This window comes from Leptonotus elevatus, chromosome 7 (assembly GCF_054856555.1).
Source record: "Leptonotus elevatus isolate MCC_2025b chromosome 7, RoL_Lele_1.0, whole genome shotgun sequence".
Taxonomy (NCBI): domain Eukaryota; kingdom Metazoa; phylum Chordata; class Actinopteri; order Syngnathiformes; family Syngnathidae; genus Leptonotus; species Leptonotus elevatus.
In genome coordinates this window covers 13,515,071-13,534,460 of record NC_141245.1, presented here as the reverse complement: position 1 = coordinate 13,534,460, position 19,390 = coordinate 13,515,071, and the positions used below count along the sequence as shown (strand labels likewise).

Below are 19,390 nucleotides of genomic sequence, written 5' to 3'. Positions count from 1 at the left end.
ATGTGAGTAAAAATATGTTATGTTAAAAAAAAATATATATATATATATATATATATATATATATATATATATATTAGAGTATACGTTCAAATGTATGGATTGTGACAGTGTGACAAAATGCTTAAGTGATGCATTTATTTTTTATTTTTTATACAGTGACACCATCATATGTACATTTTATTCACAGGTCAGCCTAGACACAAAACCAAATGATTGCCCATAACAATGCAAGACGACAGTTTTCACTTTTATCTGATTTGCTTACTAACCTTAGCTGCCTTTTTTTTTTGACAAAATGAGTTCTTAAAATATGGTAATGTTAGAATTGTTGACCTCATATACTATGATAACTATTTGAAGGGAAATATAAGTGAGAAATATCCTTAATGTTCTATGCGGCGGCACTAGTCTAAACACAGTATTGTGATTAATATTGTGCTTGTGGAATATTAATTCATCAGCAAAATCCACCCGTTTTTAGCTTGCAAACGTCACATGACCAAACACAGAAAACAAATGAGCCGCAATGTTATTTCCGATTGACAACAAGTGGCAAAATGTCCGCCCCCTAAGATGGATAAAAACAGGTGGATTTTGCTGCTTAATTCTTATTGAACAAACACAATATTATTAATCACAATGCCGTGTTTGGACTACTGGGACACATAGAACAAATTGTTGTTAAGAATGTTTTTGACTTGACTTCCTCTTTAAAGAGTAATAAAGACAATTCTCTTCTAAATATCCACTGAAGTCACCATTGCGTTGAAAAGAGTTTATGAAAAAGTTCTGTTTGCTAAAAGATATTTTGGGAACTGAGTAAAAGGTACAAAATAATATGCAAAGCAAACATGTCCTCACTGACGTTCAAGAGTGTGAGTTTGGGAAATGAAACATAACACAAAGGTGCTAAAAGTTTGAGAAATACACACACACAGACACACACTTTGGGTATATATTTCTAGTGAGGACATCTCATTGACATAATGCATTTCCTAGACCCTTACCCTAACCTTAACCTTCACAACTGACTGCCTTACCCTAACCCCAACCAAAACCCAATTCAAACCTAAACTCTAAAACCAAGTTTTGACCCTCAAAAAGAGGTTTGGACTCATGGAGACCACCAAAATGTCCCCACAAGGACACGTGGTCCCCACAATGATAGTAAAAACCCAGAAAATGGTCCCTATGATGTGATATAAACTCGCTCTCACACACACACACAGACTTTAATGTTCAGTGAATCACACAAACACATATTGCATTTTGCAATATGTGTTTGTGTGATTATCTTCATCAGCATGTTGCCAAGTGTGCAGATATGCCCATTTATGGCTTCACTGTGAGCTTCACTGGTTGTTTATCAGCACTTGAAAATATTTTCCTTTTTCAGCACTGCCGTTTATTTAGTCTTTCAGCTCACACGTATAATCTTTCATTGGCAGTGTCAACTTATTATTGTTTCCTCATAGGGTCTTCAGAGGTTTCGGTTGAGGGTCGAAACACAGCTTGGTGGCAGTGTGGGGGTGTCATCTCGAAATGCATCTGACTGTAGGTCTGCAAAACACAAAATTGGAAAGTGACTGTGAAAACTGCAAAGATTTAAAAAAGCTGTACTTTTTTTAGATGGACCACTTCGATAAGCATGACATGCAGGAACAGGACCAACAGAAAAAAATGGTCATGACCTTCAACAAACAGCAGCTGAAGAAAAACCTAACTGCTTATCTACAAACCCCAAGTTCAATGAAATAATTTTCAATTTATAGTGTAATGTAATGTGATGTATAGTTTAATCTACACGCCCTTTAACTCATTCACTCCCAGCCATTTTCACTGAAGCAACCCCCTTTGCTCCCGGCTGTTTTATTGGATTTTGACTGATTTTGCAATGCCCACAGAATATTGTGTTCTATTGCTATAAAAACATGGAACCTACCATAAGAAAGATTGGAGAAAAGTACGTTTTTATCAGTTTCCATTTTGTAGCAATTAGCATTACAACATAGCTAAGTTTCATCGATATTCACATTGCTGGTGAAAACACTATCAAAAAGAGCTTGTTGCAACAGGGGCCTGGCTGATCTCTTATACTCTGCTGCCATCTGCTGGCCGTTTATTGTTATAACTACCATTGCTTTAAGCCACCTTTCCATATGAAATGCTGCATCAAAGCCTTCTGTATGCTCTTGCATAAAAAATAAAATAAATACCCCTAGACAGGTCCCATGTTATATTTGGGGGGGTTAGAGTATTATTATTATTATTATTTTTTAAAGGAAAGAAAAGCAGAAGGTTAATGTAACTTTAACACTTTATAAACACACTTAAAGAAAACAAGATGGTTGTTGAATTTAATGTTCCATATGTTTACTATTAGTGGCTGCAAATGCATGAACAGTTAAATAATAAGAAAAAGGCTCTGTGAAAAAATAATAGCCATGGAGATGTACTTTGAGTAGTAGCAGGAACTAGGAACAAATGGTAGATATCCGGTGGGACACATTAAGAGAACGGACGCTCCTATGTGAATGTACAGTATAGCAGATCGTGGCATGTTGAGAAAAGCCTCAGTTAAAAGACTGCAACTGCATTCCAACTTATTCGTGAGCGTGAGCTGGCTCGACAGGTACAGTACAGTATTTACACATTTTCGGGTTTGAATGAGTTTTGACGGTAATGTCATACAATGCCAGTCTCTCTTGAACCACAATTCATCTCCTCGATCTTCTGTCCAGACAATTACATCCAAATGCGAAGGGTGATAATGTGTGAAATGGGCGATATTGTAAAGACTTTCCTACGCTTACTGTTTATCCATATTCGTCACTTCTTGTTTTTGCCCCAAGCGCTGATTCGCTAGCTAACAGCCAATCAGAGTGATCATGTCACAACAGTCCGACGCCGATTCAACATATTACATCCGTTTGCAAACACCACCCAGATGCTCTGCCAACAGGTGTTCCATACATTAATCAGACAGCGCATACCGACGCCCAGCCACTACCTGACTTCCGACGTCGGATTGGTGTATAGAGGACTTAAGCCAGTGCCCCAACTCCTAGACATCAGAACGTTCCTGTCTGTGCCAGCACTAATGACTAATAAATTAGATGGCTTCATCATTAAGGACAGCTGGAAATGCTTAACAAAACGCTGGAATGAACTCAAATAATTAATCAATCAAATCTTTATTTGTATCGCACTTTTCATACTTTTAAAGCAACACAAAGTACTTCATATAAAAAATAAAATTAAAAAACAAACAGATTGCCTCCCACCCACCTGTAGTCTGTAGACCTCGGGAATACCCGACACCAAAGTAAGTGCAGTTTAAAAAGATCGTTAAGTATATAGCATGGCTACCGAGGCAAAGCTGAGCACAGAGCAGACTGAAGAACCACCATCACAGAGGGCTGTCTGCAAAAGGCGAAAAGGTTAAAGTGGTCATTAAAAAAAAAAAACTGGTGGTAGAAGCTGAAAGACAATACTTTGCCATACTTTCGTCAAAGCACTTCTGATTCTTGGGTAGGTGAATGGACTTTTTGGCACACTGGCCACAGAGTGTGAGAAATCGCACCATTGCATCCTCACCCACGGCACTTGGGCATGGTCTAACCCCCCCCCCCCGCAAGCACGCATTACACCCACGCAACAGCTTAGATAGACATCTTAGCAGTTGTGTTATCATGCAGTTGTCACAGACATTAAGGAGCAACGAGCCATCGTTCAAGCAGGAAGTTGCTGAGTCGATGTTGTCTGACCCCCACATCAGTGCGAAGGAAATGAAAAGGATAGTTAGTCATGGATTTTCCCACACCCAACTGCCCCAACTCTATCCCCTCCTCCAATGTTCATGACTGTGAAAAAAGGTCCAAAGCTTGAAGTTCCTCAGAGTCTGGTTTTCCCGGGATTTGCTCCAAAAACATAAATAAGGCACACCAACGCCTTTATTTCCTCGTGAGAGTGAGGCGGGTCGGCATTAGCTATCTGATCCTGACATTTTTCTACTGTGTTTATGGTGGAGAGAGCACAAAAGAGCCTCCATCTGAAAATTTTCAGTCTGAAATGGCACAATGTATCAAATAAAATCCAAATTATTCTGATTCAGAGATTAAAGTCTCCACAAAAGCTGTGGTGTGGGAGAAAACATTTTTAAAAAAAAGTTAAATAATCATGGTCCGGTATCATGGTCGAGGATGTGGTTATCACATCTGCCTCACAGTTCTAAGGTTCAAGGTTCAGTCTTGACTCTAGCCTTCCTGTGTGGAGTTTCCCCATGCTTGTGTGAGTTTTCTTCTGGGTGCTCTAGTGTTCTCTCATGTTCCAAAAAATGTACAAATTCAAGATTAAATTGCCCATGTGTGTTCAAATGGGCTTTCAGATTGGCTGGCAACTAGTCCAGGGTGTATCCTCCAATTTATCTGCAATCCTAAAAACGACTATAGAATAGCCCCCTAACCCAGACGTATGCAACTCACCAATGAGTGTCAAACCTTGCTGCTGGCTCAGAATAACCGATGTTCTTTCTTTCCCATCCTCCTCTTCCTCCTCTCCCCAGTCAGCAATGTTAGCTGGGGGGATGCACTGCTCCAAGAAGAGGTCCTCCTCATCCTCATCCATGTCCACGTTTTCTGGGGGCCAGCGCAGTTCTCCGCTCTCCACCTCGCTCACCTCAGTGGGCTCCACAACAATGGAGGGTAGACGCTCCCTTTGGTGGTCCTGAGCCAAGCTGTTCAAAGATGTCTGCGGGTCAAGCACTACCTCAACCGGGTCAGGGAAGATCTTGAAGGAGAGGAAAAGGAATGGTTGAGCACTTAGCAGAATGTAACATTATGGGTCATTTTAGCTGAGAGTAAATTAGAATTTGTGATTTATTTGTTATAAACAGGCTAAGGAATTAAAAGAGAGCCAGAAATAACCCTGCCATGTCATAGCTCTGTTACTATTGACAGGGATGGTGGAGGGTGCACGTACTCGCACACGCACCATGAACGAGCCGGACACAGATGCTGCAGTTACGCTTTGGACCAGAGGTGGCAGTCGCGAGTAAAAAAAAGTGACAAACTGCACAAAGATCCTTTCAATTAAAAAAAAATTACAATTTCTATGCCTCACAACGTCCAGTTTTATTTTCCTTTTTTTTTTTTTAAGTCCACCTCATGCCCAACTCAAGTACTGTTAGATGTCCTCTCCCAGCTTCATGTACTCCCAAGTCGGTCTGAACCAATCAAAGGATGGTACAATGCTGACGCCACAATCTAATTGGTTCAGATTATTTTAAAAAACAAATTATATCGTCTTTTTTTTGTTGTATGGTGCATTCATTCTCAGTCTGAAGGCATTGGAAAGTTCGACACTGATATAGCAACACATGAAAGCTAAAATCTGATTGGACAAAAAATATATAACCCACAAACACAAACGACTGCAAGATATGCAAGTGGCCTAAAGATGATAGATACCTGGAAAGGCAATCGTTGTTCCTTCCTTTGCAGATCTTCGGAGTTTGAACCCTGACCACTTGGCTCCTCCATTCCTCTGCAGACACAACAAAACCACTACAGTATAGCATAAAGTAGACTTATGCACACAATAAATAATGTGAACTTACTATATGTCGAAACTTTGACAGAAGACTATCTTGGCACCAGCAAAAGAAAGCAGCAATAAGGCTCACTGAGGTTGTTTCTAACATCTTTATAAGGTTGCAGACATAACAACAAGCAGTCACATGATTATAAATTAAGCTTAAAAATCTTCATAATTGGAAAGAATGTCTTCCTGGGGGCCCTTCGGAATTACCAAGAATCCATAACTGCACTGGGGGGGGGGGGGGGGGTGCTCTCTAACCCAAAACTGTGTCGTTTAAGTTTGTTGCTTAATGAAATTTGCAAACGTTTTGGAAAAGCTCATTTCATTGACAGTTTCTATTAAAACACTTCCAAATCTTTCAAACTTTCTTTACACGGTTCTTGACATGCATTTAGAGTAATTTGATACAATGCGTTAACATAAATAGCACAAATTTCAAAAAATGTCAACAGTTTTCTATGTTCTCAGGTTTACAGTCACTCCTACATTTCTAAAGCTGCCATACTAAGTGAATTATGTGGCTGCGCTTGCATGTGTGTGTCATCACATGGTGTCTCCTGTAACACACACACACACACACACACACACACACTGCAGATTAGCGCAGAGTCAAACAGAGCTTTGCACAAAAATGGATTATGTCTGCTGCTGCTCATAATTCATGTTGTGACAGTGAGCCAAGCTGAACACATGGACTCCACGCCCTCCTTCTGAAATTGAGGGTGGGAGTGTGGCGGCTGCGTTTCATCTGCCACCAAACATTTGCTCCATTCTCCAAACGTGATAGTTGATGTGCGACATGCCAAGGTCCTCTGTTATCTTTAGTTCACAGAGATTCCTGATGTGGAGCTCGCGGTGTCGTCAATGGACGCTTAAAAAAAAATCCTTCACTCCTGCTCCATATGACTTCACTCTCTTTGGGGTGTCCATAAAAAAATGAGAGGGTGGTCAAGAAGTACTGAGGATCTGTCTGAAATCATCTTTTTTTTTTATCCCCCTCTACTTACTTTTTCTCTTTCTATTTTTAATTACTGGCTCTCTGGCTCTGTCCCCGCTTTACTCTTGCTTCAATTGACTTTCAGTCATGATGTAGCACGCAATCTGTTAAAAATCGTGCTTACTCCTTAATGACATCTCATCTGAAAGACAAATCTCATCTCAGTGTTACTTTATATAGAATCTTCTTTGGGCACTTTTTGGTGTTTGGTAAGAGCGTCACTTACAGTAGCTGTAGGATTTAAGAAAGATTTATTTTTAACTGTCTATTTAACCAATATAGATATTGTGATATTTATAGCTATTGCAAATGAAAAAGTGATCAATTCATGTATATTACAAATTAGAGCACCTTAGATTATCAGAACACGATTGAAATGTCCTTAAAAGAGGATTAAAAAAATGATTTTATGATTTTGGATTATTATGGCAGATGCACGTACAGTGTTATAGTAACAAGTCATTCTAAAAAAAAACTGCAAAAAATATATTCAGTATTGCATCATTAAAATAAATAAACTTACATGCAATAGTTAGTTAGTTAGTTAGTTAGTTAGTTAGTTAGTTAGTTAGTTAGTTAGTTAGTTAGTTAGTTAGTTAGTTTCCCTCACATACTGTGTTTTCACTGCAAAATGTAAATGGTCATTGTGTAATACATGCATGGTAACCATGTTAAACATTGCCTACAATTTGAACTGATGCTTATTTTTAAATGTAAATAGAATGCATGGACTGCGCAGAAATGCTAAATTTGATCTGTGGGATTCGTGTACTTTTAGTTGAACCATTTTGGTTAGCTTAAGCATTTGAAAAAATAGATGTCATTTGACCATCCCCATCACTTTTGGTGTACCTGAGATGCTTAATAATTGCTAAATGCCAAAATGTGAACATGGCTGGTGTAACAGAAACATTATTAGCATGCTAGTAATATAACAACCGATTGCGGGCAACAACAACAGGACAAACAGCTCTACCTGCTGGCCAGGTATTACATGACATGCACACTAAATGACACTGACACTTAAACATTGTGTAAATCCATATTGAGTGTTCATTTTTAGAATGTTTCTGACTCAAAAACAAAAAATTTATGTATACAAAGCCCAATATGACTGAAAAAAGCAAGTATTGATTCTTAGGCTCAGAGTGAACTTGATTCAATAAAACATGAGATGGGGGAAGTTTGCTTTCAGGTCAGACGTATTTATTTAGAAAATGAAGAAACACTGCTTGGCTAAAAACAAGGACACTCATCTGTTCTCATCCTAACCGGATCAGCTTTGGAGGGGACATTGCCATTTTTGACCCATTTGTGGAACGTGCACAATCCGACAAAAAAACATTTCTGATATGATGCCGATGACAAGTGTGTCACACTAAGCTGTTTGTGTGCCACCTGGGATGGAAACTTACAGGAGCTATTATGAAGAAGCTTAGCCTCTATGTAATCCCCTTCATATACACTCTCTCTGAACACCTGTGTGTTTCCACTCACTCCACATTGCTAGCAGCAAAGCTTGTTGTATAAAATCAAATCTACATGGACTAAATATGCTTCAAACTCTGCAGTACGTGACTTGATTTTTTTCTTTTTTTTAACAATCAGTTTTGTGGAGAGTGCAGGACATTTATTCACAATTACACAATAATCAGAAAATAAACATAACCTTTAAGGCAGACGTGTATAAAAATAAAAATAAATTGAGTATTATTATAATGGCTACTCTGGAGTGCTACACTAAAGATTATAATTTTCTATATTGTTAGGTTTAACAAAAGTTTTTGAATGAAGGATGACCAATCCAATTTGGGTTCAAAATAAGGTCAGTTGGGAGATGTCTGCCTCCAATAAAAAACAAACCATGCCTCCCCTTACCCTTCATTTGCTGTCAGGTAGCTGTCTTCTTCTCCATCTTGGCACAGATCCACTGTGGTGAAGACAGTGGGCAGAGTTTGCATAATGGGGGGTTCAAAAGAACGGGAGAAGCTCCCGCAACATTCCCCCTCTGCAGAGCTCTCGGCAAGGCTGTTGGTGTCCAGGACGAGGCCTGGATGCGGGCGTCCCGCACCTTCAGAGATGCTCAGGAGATGAGGATGCAAGGGGGCGAAGTGCCTGACGGCCTTGCTCCAGTTAGGACAGCACCTGCCTCACTTGCACAGCCTCAATCCAACTTTTCCAACATGTGCTCCCTTCGAACTTCCCTCCTTGTGTCATCGTCCTCCCTCTCCCAGCCCCGACCCACAATCAGGCTTTGGATTAGCGTCTCTTTCGATTACACAGGCTTGATGGGTGACGTCAGCCAGCCTTGACAGTCCCCTCTGATGAGTTGGCACAGTGCGTCGTTGGTGCAAGGGCACACAGATGGCGAGCACTATCGACAAACAGCAGCCAGAATCCAGAGTTGTATGACTACTTGCACATAGCTCAAACTTTTTGTAATTTACAGTGTGTTGTTCGAGTCCTTCCATCTTGTTTGCTTAAGAGATTCCTTTGTCTCATTCTAGCAATCTGAACTTTCAACTTTGTGTGCCGCTGCGCCATCAGTGAATTTAGACTTGGATGATTCATGGAATTAGCTCGAGGATCAAGGGCTCAGGCTTTGGGAGGGGAGAGAGTGGAATATATATATATATATATAAAACAGGCAGCAGATACTGCCAAACAGACAGAGTTCTATGGACAGCGATGTGTGTAATCTCTTCTGTCGGTTGTATGGAACAACAAGTCCCTATACTGTATATATACCCTATCAAAGAATTTGAACTTTGAACTTTGAAAAAATATTGTTTTAAACACAGCATAGAAAATAGATAGGAATTGGTTTTCGCATGTTTTTAATTGATTATATAATGCATAAGTTTAACTGTTTACTTCTAAACGATAAATGTGACTTCCGGGCTTTTGCCACATACATTTTTCATTACAACTAAAGTTAAAGACATTTATTTTAAAATGGGGCATAGATTTTACCCATCCAATATATATTGGCTGAAATTTAATAAATATTTAGATACTAATTGTAGTTTTTGTATTGACTCAAGAGAAACTTAAATCCATTTATTCTGGTCAAAGCAGTTCTGATGCAAACTGACAATTCATCAAGGATCACATGTAACCAGGCTTTTCTTTATTTTGGAAATACCGGTATGTATTATTTGGTATATTTGAACATGACAAGACTGCCTACTACTCACAATTTTATTTGATAAACATTATTACATTAGCAAAATGTTACATTCACAGATCCAAATTCATGTATAAGAAGCTAATTTTCATTGAGTTCTTTGTGTTTATAAAACAGTTATTTGTCCTCATGATCTGCTTGTGTATATCCAGAAGCTGTCTAAACTTTATCTTGGTTTTATTTTGTTTAGCTTCTATTCTATATCCTTTGTAACCTCCCTGGCGTGTTTTGTGTTTGTGTTGTTTATATTGTAGAATGTATATGTTTTCTACATGTTTTTGCTCACTGTTGATTTTTTTAAATAAAGTTCAATGTTTTAAAAAAATAAAAAATAAAAAAGTGACTTCCGTTGAATGTGCCACCTCCAACCACTGTGAAGCGCTGTCTAAAAACGTAAGCTTCAACAAACACACGCATGCGCACTAGTCTGCTTTCCAAGCGTTGTTTCGTCTTTGCGTGTCAAGACCGAGACTGAAATAAATTTAGATAGTACTGTATTTGCTTTGCTTTTCTTTTTTTTATACCATAAACAATAGTCATTCCAATGGACTTGGAAACCGGGACGTACGAGCCGGGCTTTGTGGGCATCCGATTTTGTCAAGAGTGGTAAGATTGTGATACATGAGTTTAGTTAAGCTAGCGATGCTACAAAATGTTAGGGCAACGTGAAGGGATCGTAAATAACAGCATCTAAGTTTTAATCGATATTTGCATTGAGTGCTTTTATTATTAAATCTTTTTTTTTTTTTCAGTAACAATATGCTGTATCCAAAAGAAGATAAGGAGAATCGGATCTTACTCTACGCGGTAAGTTTGTGAGTTTACTGCACTGCTTTCAGATAGAAATAACGTTATGCTGTAGATGTGTTATATCAGTTTTTGTTGTAATTCCTTAAGCAAGGCACAAGGTTGTTTCTTGGCCATACAAGTATCAGGAATTAAGTTGGCACTTTTAGTCTCTGAATTTTGAAATCTTCTAATCTCACAGTGCAGAAATTGTGACTACCAGCAGGAGGCGGACAACAGCTGTATTTATGTCAACAAGATAACCCATGAGGTTGAGTAAGTATGAACATTGTTGCATTTTGAACGACATATTGATGTGTGTAAAATTAAGTGAACTTCTTAGAGTGGCTGTTTTTTTTCTTGTTTAAAGTAACCGTCTGTTTTGAAAAGAAGTTCCAAGTTTGCATTACTTGCTGTATCTATTTACAATCTGTATCCAACTTTATTTGTTAAGCACTTTAAAAACGCACACAATGTACCAAAGTGTTGTACAAAGTAAACCAATAGTCACAACAAAGAAAATAGCTTCACATAAAACGCAAAAAAAGTAAAGAGGGTAAGTGGTCCAGAAAATGGATGGAAAGAAATTAAAATGAATCAGTGAGGCTAAAATGGTGGAAATGTGCGCAAATGTATGTGTGCCGGTTAATAAGATGCAATGTTATAACATGTCATGCAGCTGTTATGTGTTTTTAAGGCTGCAAAAATGACATATTGTGTTCCCTAGTTACCTACATTATTCTTTTTACCTTTTCTGCAGTGAATTGACCCAAATCATTGCTGATGTATCTCAAGATCCAACGTTACCAAGAACAGAAGACCATCCCTGCCCTAAGTAAGTTTTACTCCTGGTGGTGTGCAGTGCACCCATTTATACTGTAGTGAACAGAAAGAAATGCATTATATATTGAAATTACGTTTGATGATCAGACTTACGCATGCTGGCATTTCTATGAATTTATTTATTATTTGTCCCACCTAAAATGTAGTTTTTGTTCACACGTACATTATGTTTCATGTCTACATGTTGACAAAATATATATATATATATGAATATTTGTTATCCTGTGCCACAGAAAATAATGATTTAGTTCGAAATCTTTGCACATACTCATTTATGTTACACTTAAATGTACATTGGTTTTTATTTCAATTGTATTTTCTTGCATTTGCTAAGCTAAGTTATGGGTCAGGAAAGAATGTATAAAAGTTAGTTGTTTAAAAAAAAATATATATATATATATATATGCATATAGATTACAGTATGTGCTGTGTCAGGCCGAAACTAAACAAATCTATATTATTGGTCAGTCCGCACGCATGGGTCCGTGTTATTTTTTTTACAAATTATTAACCAATCTAAGGTCTTTTTGACATACCCATTACATGTATGTACACTGTATATTCATGTACCTGCGAATATTTATTTAGGTTTAGTAAGAGTATGTATCACTGAATGTTTGCATGTTATAACGCTGTGCACGGTTACACCGTATTTCTCCCTAGATGTGGTCACAAGGAGGCAGTGTTCTTCCAGTCACACAGCATGAAAGCTGAGGTAATCATTGTTTCCATATTCATGCCCTCCAAATCACTTGAAATGCTGTATAAACAATGAGCACCCTAACAGTAACACTGATAAATGATCAAACTCCTTATTTTATTTTTACTTATCTCCCAGTTGATATGGTCCAAATATGTATTACAGTGTCATCAATTATTAGAGGCTATCCTGTGGGATGCTTTGTGGTCTTTAAGTGAAGACAAGATTTCAATTCTAATCATATATTATCTTCCCCCCCCCCCCCCCCAAACACAGGATGCAATGAGACTTTACTACGTCTGCACTGCCCCTCACTGTGGACATAGATGGACAGAATAGTGTGTATGGTGTGTTTGTCAGACATTTTGTGAATATATATTTGTGTTTTATTAGTTATTTCTTACCAGTTGTCATTTTCACACAGTTTTGTTATTAAAACAATGGGTTGTTTCAACCATATGCTTGTGTAATTTTATTGACATGATCAGACACTTACTACTTCTAGAAAGACAATAACTGCTATACTTTTGTCTTATTCGTGACCTACTGTCATAACAAGCAACTGCTTTCCCCTCGTTTAATGACACTTGAGATGTAGAAAAACGTACAAATGAGACTAGCTTGATTAACTGAGTGGATGATATGCACTGAATATTACTTGGAGGTACACCGTCACAATGCAATGATCAGCCATTATGTATTGAAAAAAATATCCCCCAAAAATGTATGGGTTGGAAACTAGAAATACATTAATTTAACAATATATTTTTGATTGTGGTGTACATCATTCCCATGGCCAGTGTTTTCCCTGGCCTTCAAAGGCCCTTTGATAATAAAATAATAGTAATTTTGAAGGAGAGAAAAAAAATTCATGCAATGCGAAATTTCAAATTTCAAAAATACAAAACGGCTTAATGGAACCGCTCTCAAATTCGTCAAGCTTGGGTCTGTATTTTTCGGGTGAGGGCGGGGTGGGTTAATCGTTGGCAACAAGTGGTCAGTGATCATGCGCATTTGCTACTGCACACTGACCCCCTCCCACACACACACACACAAAAGTACTTTCTCTTGGTCTCCTGAGCCACTTTGGATCAAGACTCTGTCCTCACCACACGTCTGCTTGCAACCACGCTGTTATTTACTTTCTCATCCCAAACATGGAGAGCGCCAACAGTTCGCACGGTTTCTGCCACAAGTCTAAATTCAGCATCAGCAGCCTGTTGCGTCCAAATACATCCAGTCATCGGGACCGGGCAGCACTGGTTGATTCCAAACCAGCGAGGAACGATAAAGACAGCACAACTGGCCTTGGAGCAGACAAACCACCTTTTAGTTACAACGCTCTCATCATGATGGCCATCCGCCAAAGTCCGGGACGACGTCTCACCCTAAGCGGCATCTACGAGTTCATCATGCACAACTTTCCCTTCTACAGACACAACAGGCGTGGCTGGCAAAACTCAATACGGCACAACTTGAGTCTGAACAAGTGTTTCGTCAAAGTGCCGCGCCATTTCGACGACCCGGGTAAAGGCAGCTACTGGATGCTGGGCTCGTGCAGCGAGAACGTCTTCATCGGCAGCACTTCGGGGAAGCTCAGGCGCAGAACTGGAACCTCCTCCTCCTTTTTATCCAAGGGGGCTGCGGTTCGCGTGATGTCCACCAGCTCCTTTTACTGGCCGGTACCACACTTGATGCCGCTCGCAACTCCGGTGAGCACCCACTACTTGGAAGCTGAGCATGACGTAAGCATGCACCCTCGCTTGTCCACGTCGCATGTACACACATCGCGATCCATCTGTCCGAGCCCAGGCAGTTCCAGTACGAGCAGCTTTGTGCAAACGCACCAGGGGACGTCATATATTGGACTCAGCCGCGAGCAAAACTCTTGGCGACGAGAATTTGTCATCGACTCCACGTCCATCCCGACGTGCGCCTGTTCTCTGCAGGATCAATCCTCTCAGCGAGATCTCTGGGCAAGCGAACATGTTCTACTCCAACAAAATACCACGGTGTGACTCAAAAGTCAACTAACAAGACGTTCCACGGACAATTTCCAAGGAACAGAACCTGGGATGATTTATGCTCCCTTCGTCGAGGAACACATGCTATTTGTGGACAGGAGCATTTAATACAGTCCCTGTCCCACAGTTGGAAAACAACCCTCAGTAGAACTGTTATAAAAGAAGAAGAAAAACATTTTAGGTTGTTCAATTATATGTTTAGATATTTATTGTGGCCTTATGTATTTTTTTTTTTTTTTTTTTAAATGTATAGCCTATAACTTGTTTTATATGACTACAATTGTTAATGTTTGATTAATTCATTCACTGCCATTGACACCTAATTTTTAGTAATCTGTTGTTGTTGTTTTTATTTGTGAGTTAATGAGTGAAGTCACACGATTAATTACAATTCATTTTAATCACCTGACGCCCCCAGTTTTTAATAATATTTTCTTCTTCTTTAAAAAAAAATATACATATATATATATCAATATATATATATTTTTTTAAATAATTAAAAATTAGGGGCGTCAAGCGATTAATTAATTAATCGCATGGTTTCACTAGTTAACTCACGATTAATCACAAATTTGATATCTGTTTTAAATGTACAATAAAAAAATATATAGGTTTTCATACTCTTGTTAACAAAAGTGGGAAAAAATGTAACTAATAGAAATAGTTTAAATGAATTTTTGACGTTTATAGCCGTCAATGTCAGTGAATGAATTAAAAAGAAAAAGAAAAGATTTTAAAAATTGGAGCATCAGGCTATTAAAAATTTAATCGGAATTAATCGCATGACTTTAATAGTTAACTCACAATTAATCACACATTTTATATCTGTTCTAAATGTACAATAAAACAAATCTAGGTTTTCATACTCTTGTTAACAAAAGTGGGAAAAAAATTAAACTAATAGAAATAGTTCAAATGAATTTTGGACGTCTATAGCCGTCAATGGCAGTGAATGAATTAAAAATGCTAAAAATGTAATACGATTTAAATAACAAATTATGACTATGCCATTATGTTTTGACATCAAGTAAAACTTAAAACAGCCTTTATATTTACCCTTTTTCTATGTATTATTCATGAATACTGCATGTAAATACTTTGGAATTATGAAATGCAAAAATACTCAAATCAAAAAGCACTTGTGGCATTGACAACTCTTTATGTAAAGTTATAGTTGTATATGGTCGCTGTCAATTGCAATGCATCTATATGAGGCAGGAACATGTTTGCAAAATCTTAAAGGTGAGTATGATGCAAAATCTTATCTGAAATGGACAAATTGCACTTCTGCATTACCAAATTAGTTCAACTCTATAGTGATTAATACATAATTTATAGTGTTTTTTGCAGCCCACTGAAGGCTTAGTGTTGTCATATGTGTTGTCCCACTGCTCAGCACAAAGGGCTTGCAGATTGAGGCTTTGGTGAGCAAAATTTCACAATAAAATTAATATGCGTATAATTATGATGAGATGATGAATGTAACTTAAGTAATGCATTGTACATTGTTCTGTATATAAACATTAATACCTATCATTTCATGTGAACTTGTTGCACGCAGGTGAATTTTTTTTTATTTTGTATAAAAAAATAACTTTGACATGGATATGTTGTTTATGGGAAATTTTCTTTTAACATTTTTTAATTCAATTTGTTTCATGCATGAAAGTTTATAATGCTTTAACTAATTTGATGAACTTGAATGGGTAGTGGATTACAGTACATGAGTATATTATATTTGTTTTGCATATATCATGTATTTTTCATTGAAACTGTAAAGTAAGGATGGCGTAACGATGTTTTTCATTATTGAGGGTTCATGGTTTAAATGTTTCATATCCATGTTAACAGTAAACCTGCATGAGACACTTCTTAAATAATATATCAGTCTGAATAAAATTCAGTATGTGACAAATTTGTTGTTCACTGTTTTTATGGTTTTGGGTTAATCTCAGTAGGTTGTTTCAATAAGGAAAATTAAATTTTTTCAGTCACGAAAATATACACAACCTGTTTATTAAAATAGTTCATGATGATGATGATAATGATGATACCAGTCACTGTACAGTGCCTTACGGACATATATAGATGAAAAAAAGCTACGTTTATTTGTAGTAGTAGTAGTACTTGTACAGTACATAAATAATAATTTGCAGACCAATTAAAACGGATAGCCGAGGATAATTTCCCGCGGCAAAATCTCTCACAACACTCATGTCATGTGCCCACTTCCAAGGTTGTTAATCACTTGACTAGAAAATAATAATGAACAGAAAAATATTATTATTATTATTATTATTGAGAGAGACAAAAAATTGCCAAATTTGGCAGCATTTTGTGTACGTCTGATCGGGGTTAGCAACGCAGTACATTTTCAAATGTTGACGTATTGAAACAACCCGGAAGTTGTGCACATTTCAGGCGCGGAACACCCGGAAGTAGTTCTGTTCCCACGCGAGTAGGAATCGTTGAGCCTACGGAGTAATTCGGAACGTGACCACTGCAGTTTGGCGGAAATCATTCATTGGCAATCATGTGAGTATTTTGGTCTATAAAAACACGGAGGCGATGTGGTATAGACTAGGCTTTCACAGTGGATATTCTACCAGTGCTTACATTGTAACCGTAGCGCTTGTCGTTAATGTTAGCAATGCTAACCATATTAGCCAAGGCCATTTAGCCGAAGCTAACCTGCTCGTTGTATACCATTCACGTCTTATTATCAATGCTAACTATTTACCTACGCCTGCTTTGTTTATAATAATAAACTCTCACAACCCGTTAGTTTCGAGGTTCGAAGCAGCAAGACTCTGTTCTTGTCTATATGCTACTATCGAATGCCAATGCTGCGAATGGTTACTACTGCTATTCATTTTCTGTAAAGATTTTGTTGTTAGTTTGTGTATTATGTGTTTTAGGAACTGACAATAGCTTGATTTAGGTATGTTGTCTCTGATTACACTGGCAGTAATGGCTTGGCTACATTTTATTTTCTGCTGTTTACATCACCGTCACAGCCTAGCAATGAGCTTTGTTCATGAGCAGTGGTTGTTTTGCCATGACCGGCAAATCTCCTGGTAGCAGTATTTTGCCGTGAACTGCTCTGATTGGTCAATCGTCGGACCAGATGTATTTTTGTCCAAGCTATTTTATCGAGATTTCAGTAGGTTAACATTCATTCATTATAGGAGTTTGTTGACCAAGCCCAAGTCAGAAATGACCCCAGAAGAGCTCCAGAAACGTGAAGAGGAGGAATTCAACACAGGCCCCCTGTCTGTGCTCACCCAGTCGGTCAAGAACAACACACAAGTCCTCATTAACTGTCGCAACAACAAAAAGTTGCTTGGGAGAGTCAAAGCTTTTGACAGGTACTCATCGTGTTATGGCGTGCATTTTTTTGTGGGGTAGAATTTATTTTAGTTGTCTATTTAAGCCTTGTTTTGGGATATATTTTTCAGGCATTGCAACATGGTCTTGGAGAACGTTAAGGAGATGTGGACTGAAGTTCCCAAGAGTGGCAAAGGAAAGAAGAAGTCTAAACCAGTGAATAAGGATCGCTACATCTCTAAAATGTTTCTCAGAGGGGACTCTGTCATTGTTGTGCTGAGAAATCCTCTCATCACAGGAAAATGAACTTGATGGGGTCCAGTGGATTGTCCCCAGGGTCTGTCTCTACATTTTTTCCATTATTTTTGTTTTTTTACATTTCCTAATTGTAAGACACAGTGCCCATAGAAAACAAGGCTTTGATTTGTCTCCAGAAGGTGTCTGTATTTTGCATTTTAGTAATAAAATGGTTGTCATCATAGCTCCAATTCTGTTTTTCTTCTTTAATTCCTGAGACATCTGTATATATGTGTATGACTTTCCTCCCATAGTCACAATTTCCCCCTCTCCCTGGACGGAATCGTATTTGTCAGGCTTGATTTCAGTGGGTAACGCTCGATATGTGACAAACTGCCGTTTAAAGATCTGCTGCATTATTTATAAAAGCAGATGTGCTTACTGTCACTTCACACCCTTCATCTGTTGCCTCTTCTGGCTACTTTGTAATCTTCAATGCTGAACAGAACAACTTTTATTACTACTTTTCAACAAACTCTACCTGAACTCTTTTACGTACTGTGCTACGACATAAAATGAATACTATTTCAACAATCTGCTGAGGACCAATGCAGGGATGACATTTTCTGAAACTAAATTTGTATTTAAATTTGTTAAAATGTCTTCACAATAAAATGTAGGGGTCATTGACAATCACCCTTGCAATAACTAATTGTGTACAATGTCTGACATTTGATAATATTATGAGGAGGTGAATATACAAAATTTTCACGGCCACAACGGCATTTTGAGGGACACCACAATGACAATATATGGCGCAATTAAAATATGAATTGGATACCCTCACTCTGGAAATATATATATATATATATTTTATTTTTTTTGTATGCGTGCGTGCGTGAAATATTTTAACTATGACAGGCAATTAAAGAATGCCGTTTGGCCTTCAAAACTAAGAGTTAACCTTTTGTTTTACTTTAAATATATATTTTCATTTCCAACAGTAGTAATGAATGATTTTTGTGTTTGACACTATTCAAGGTCTCATCAAAATAATTTTTTCTTCCCTCAGATTTTGGGTAGTGAATGTCCCTGAGCAGGAAGATAGATGTTTTATTTAGTAGGTAAGCGATGACAAAGAGGCGGAAGTGTGATTATGATAGCAATCGGTCAGGCATCTATATGCCCTAGCAATGTGAGACCCCACTGGGGCATTGGTGGCGCAGCAACCTGAGCCACCACCGCGATTTGTTTCCAAGCACAACCACGGCCAGAATGTAGGAGCCACCAGGAGGAAGAGAACAAGATGTGTAAACCTTCAAATGCTCACTTTTCTGGGATGGTGAAAGGCATAAACAGCAAACACACGCATGATGATGTATGACTCTACAAGCAGAAGAAGAAGCAAATGGACTGTACAGCAAAATAGTGCTCCGGATAGTGCACAACCTATACAGTAATTAAAAAACGTAGATTAAAAAATATATATATATCTAAAATAGTAATGCATTGTAAGTCTGTAACAAATTATGAACACTTGGACAATAATTCCCAAATTTATGTTGTTTTACTAAAAATGAAATGATTTTATTGGCCTCTGCTCCTTCCCTATATATCCTGAATTGGATTCAACATTATTTAAAATAAAAATGGGCATTCAATATATTTTTTAGGGATAATTATAATCATTA

General features: G+C 37.9%; 3 protein-coding genes, 1 long non-coding RNA gene and 1 pseudogene across 4 annotated transcripts; 4 read left to right on the top strand and 1 right to left on the bottom strand.

Annotated features, from left to right (window-relative positions):
* Positions 1–121: 121 nt before the first annotated feature.
* On the bottom strand, positions 122–8,826 carry lbhl (LBH regulator of WNT signaling pathway, like). Its single transcript, XM_086081031.1, has 4 exons — positions 8,474–8,826; positions 5,469–5,544; positions 4,485–4,788; positions 122–1,560 (listed from the first exon to the last, which is right to left on the bottom strand). Exons 1-4 carry the CDS (start codon positions 8,554–8,556, stop codon positions 1,481–1,483), a joined length of 543 nt encoding a protein of 180 aa, XP_085937157.1. The 5' UTR covers positions 8,557–8,826; the 3' UTR covers positions 122–1,480.
* Positions 2,435–5,109, top strand: LOC147171028 (uncharacterized). Its single transcript, XR_015095599.1, has 2 exons — positions 2,435–2,632; positions 4,565–5,109. It is a non-coding gene; the product is annotated as an uncharacterized LOC147171028 (long non-coding RNA).
* Positions 8,827–10,193: 1,367 nt separating the features above from the next.
* polr2i (RNA polymerase II subunit I) lies at positions 10,194–12,570 on the top strand. Its single transcript, XM_086080809.1, has 6 exons — positions 10,194–10,388; positions 10,535–10,589; positions 10,771–10,844; positions 11,329–11,403; positions 12,075–12,126; positions 12,388–12,570. The coding sequence occupies exons 1-6, from the start codon at positions 10,327–10,329 to the stop codon at positions 12,448–12,450; spliced, it is 381 nt and encodes a 126-aa protein (XP_085936935.1). The 5' UTR covers positions 10,194–10,326; the 3' UTR covers positions 12,451–12,570.
* A 698-nt stretch (positions 12,571–13,268) lies between these two features.
* Positions 13,269–15,563, top strand: LOC147171025 (uncharacterized; annotated as a pseudogene).
* Positions 15,564–16,545: 982 nt separating this feature from the next.
* snrpd2 (small nuclear ribonucleoprotein D2 polypeptide) lies at positions 16,546–17,943 on the top strand. The gene is made up of 3 exons (XM_086080572.1): positions 16,546–16,670; positions 17,324–17,503; positions 17,594–17,943. Coding segments are annotated over exons 1-3 (357 nt in total). The 5' UTR covers positions 16,546–16,668; the 3' UTR covers positions 17,769–17,943.
* The last annotated feature ends 1,447 nt before the right edge of the window (positions 17,944–19,390 follow it).

Coding starts and splice junctions, on each gene's coding strand:
- lbhl (XM_086081031.1), bottom strand. CDS start 8,556: ATGCAAACTCTGCCCACTGTCTTCACCACAGTGGATCTGTGCCAAGAT. Junction 5,545..8,473: donor TACCTGACAGCAAATGAAGG/GTAAGGGGAGGC, acceptor TTGTGTCTGCAG/AGGAATGGAGGAGCCAAGTG. Junction 4,789..5,468: donor AACAACGATTGCCTTTCCAG/GTATCTATCATC, acceptor CTCTCCTTCAAG/ATCTTCCCTGACCCGGTTGA.
- polr2i (XM_086080809.1), top strand. CDS start 10,327: ATGGACTTGGAAACCGGGACGTACGAGCCGGGCTTTGTGGGCATCCGA. Junction 10,389..10,534: donor ATCCGATTTTGTCAAGAGTG/GTAAGATTGTGA, acceptor TTTTTTTTTCAG/TAACAATATGCTGTATCCAA. Junction 11,404..12,074: donor GAAGACCATCCCTGCCCTAA/GTAAGTTTTACT, acceptor ATTTCTCCCTAG/ATGTGGTCACAAGGAGGCAG.
- snrpd2 (XM_086080572.1), top strand. Junction 17,504..17,593: donor AGAGTCAAAGCTTTTGACAG/GTACTCATCGTG, acceptor TATATTTTTCAG/GCATTGCAACATGGTCTTGG.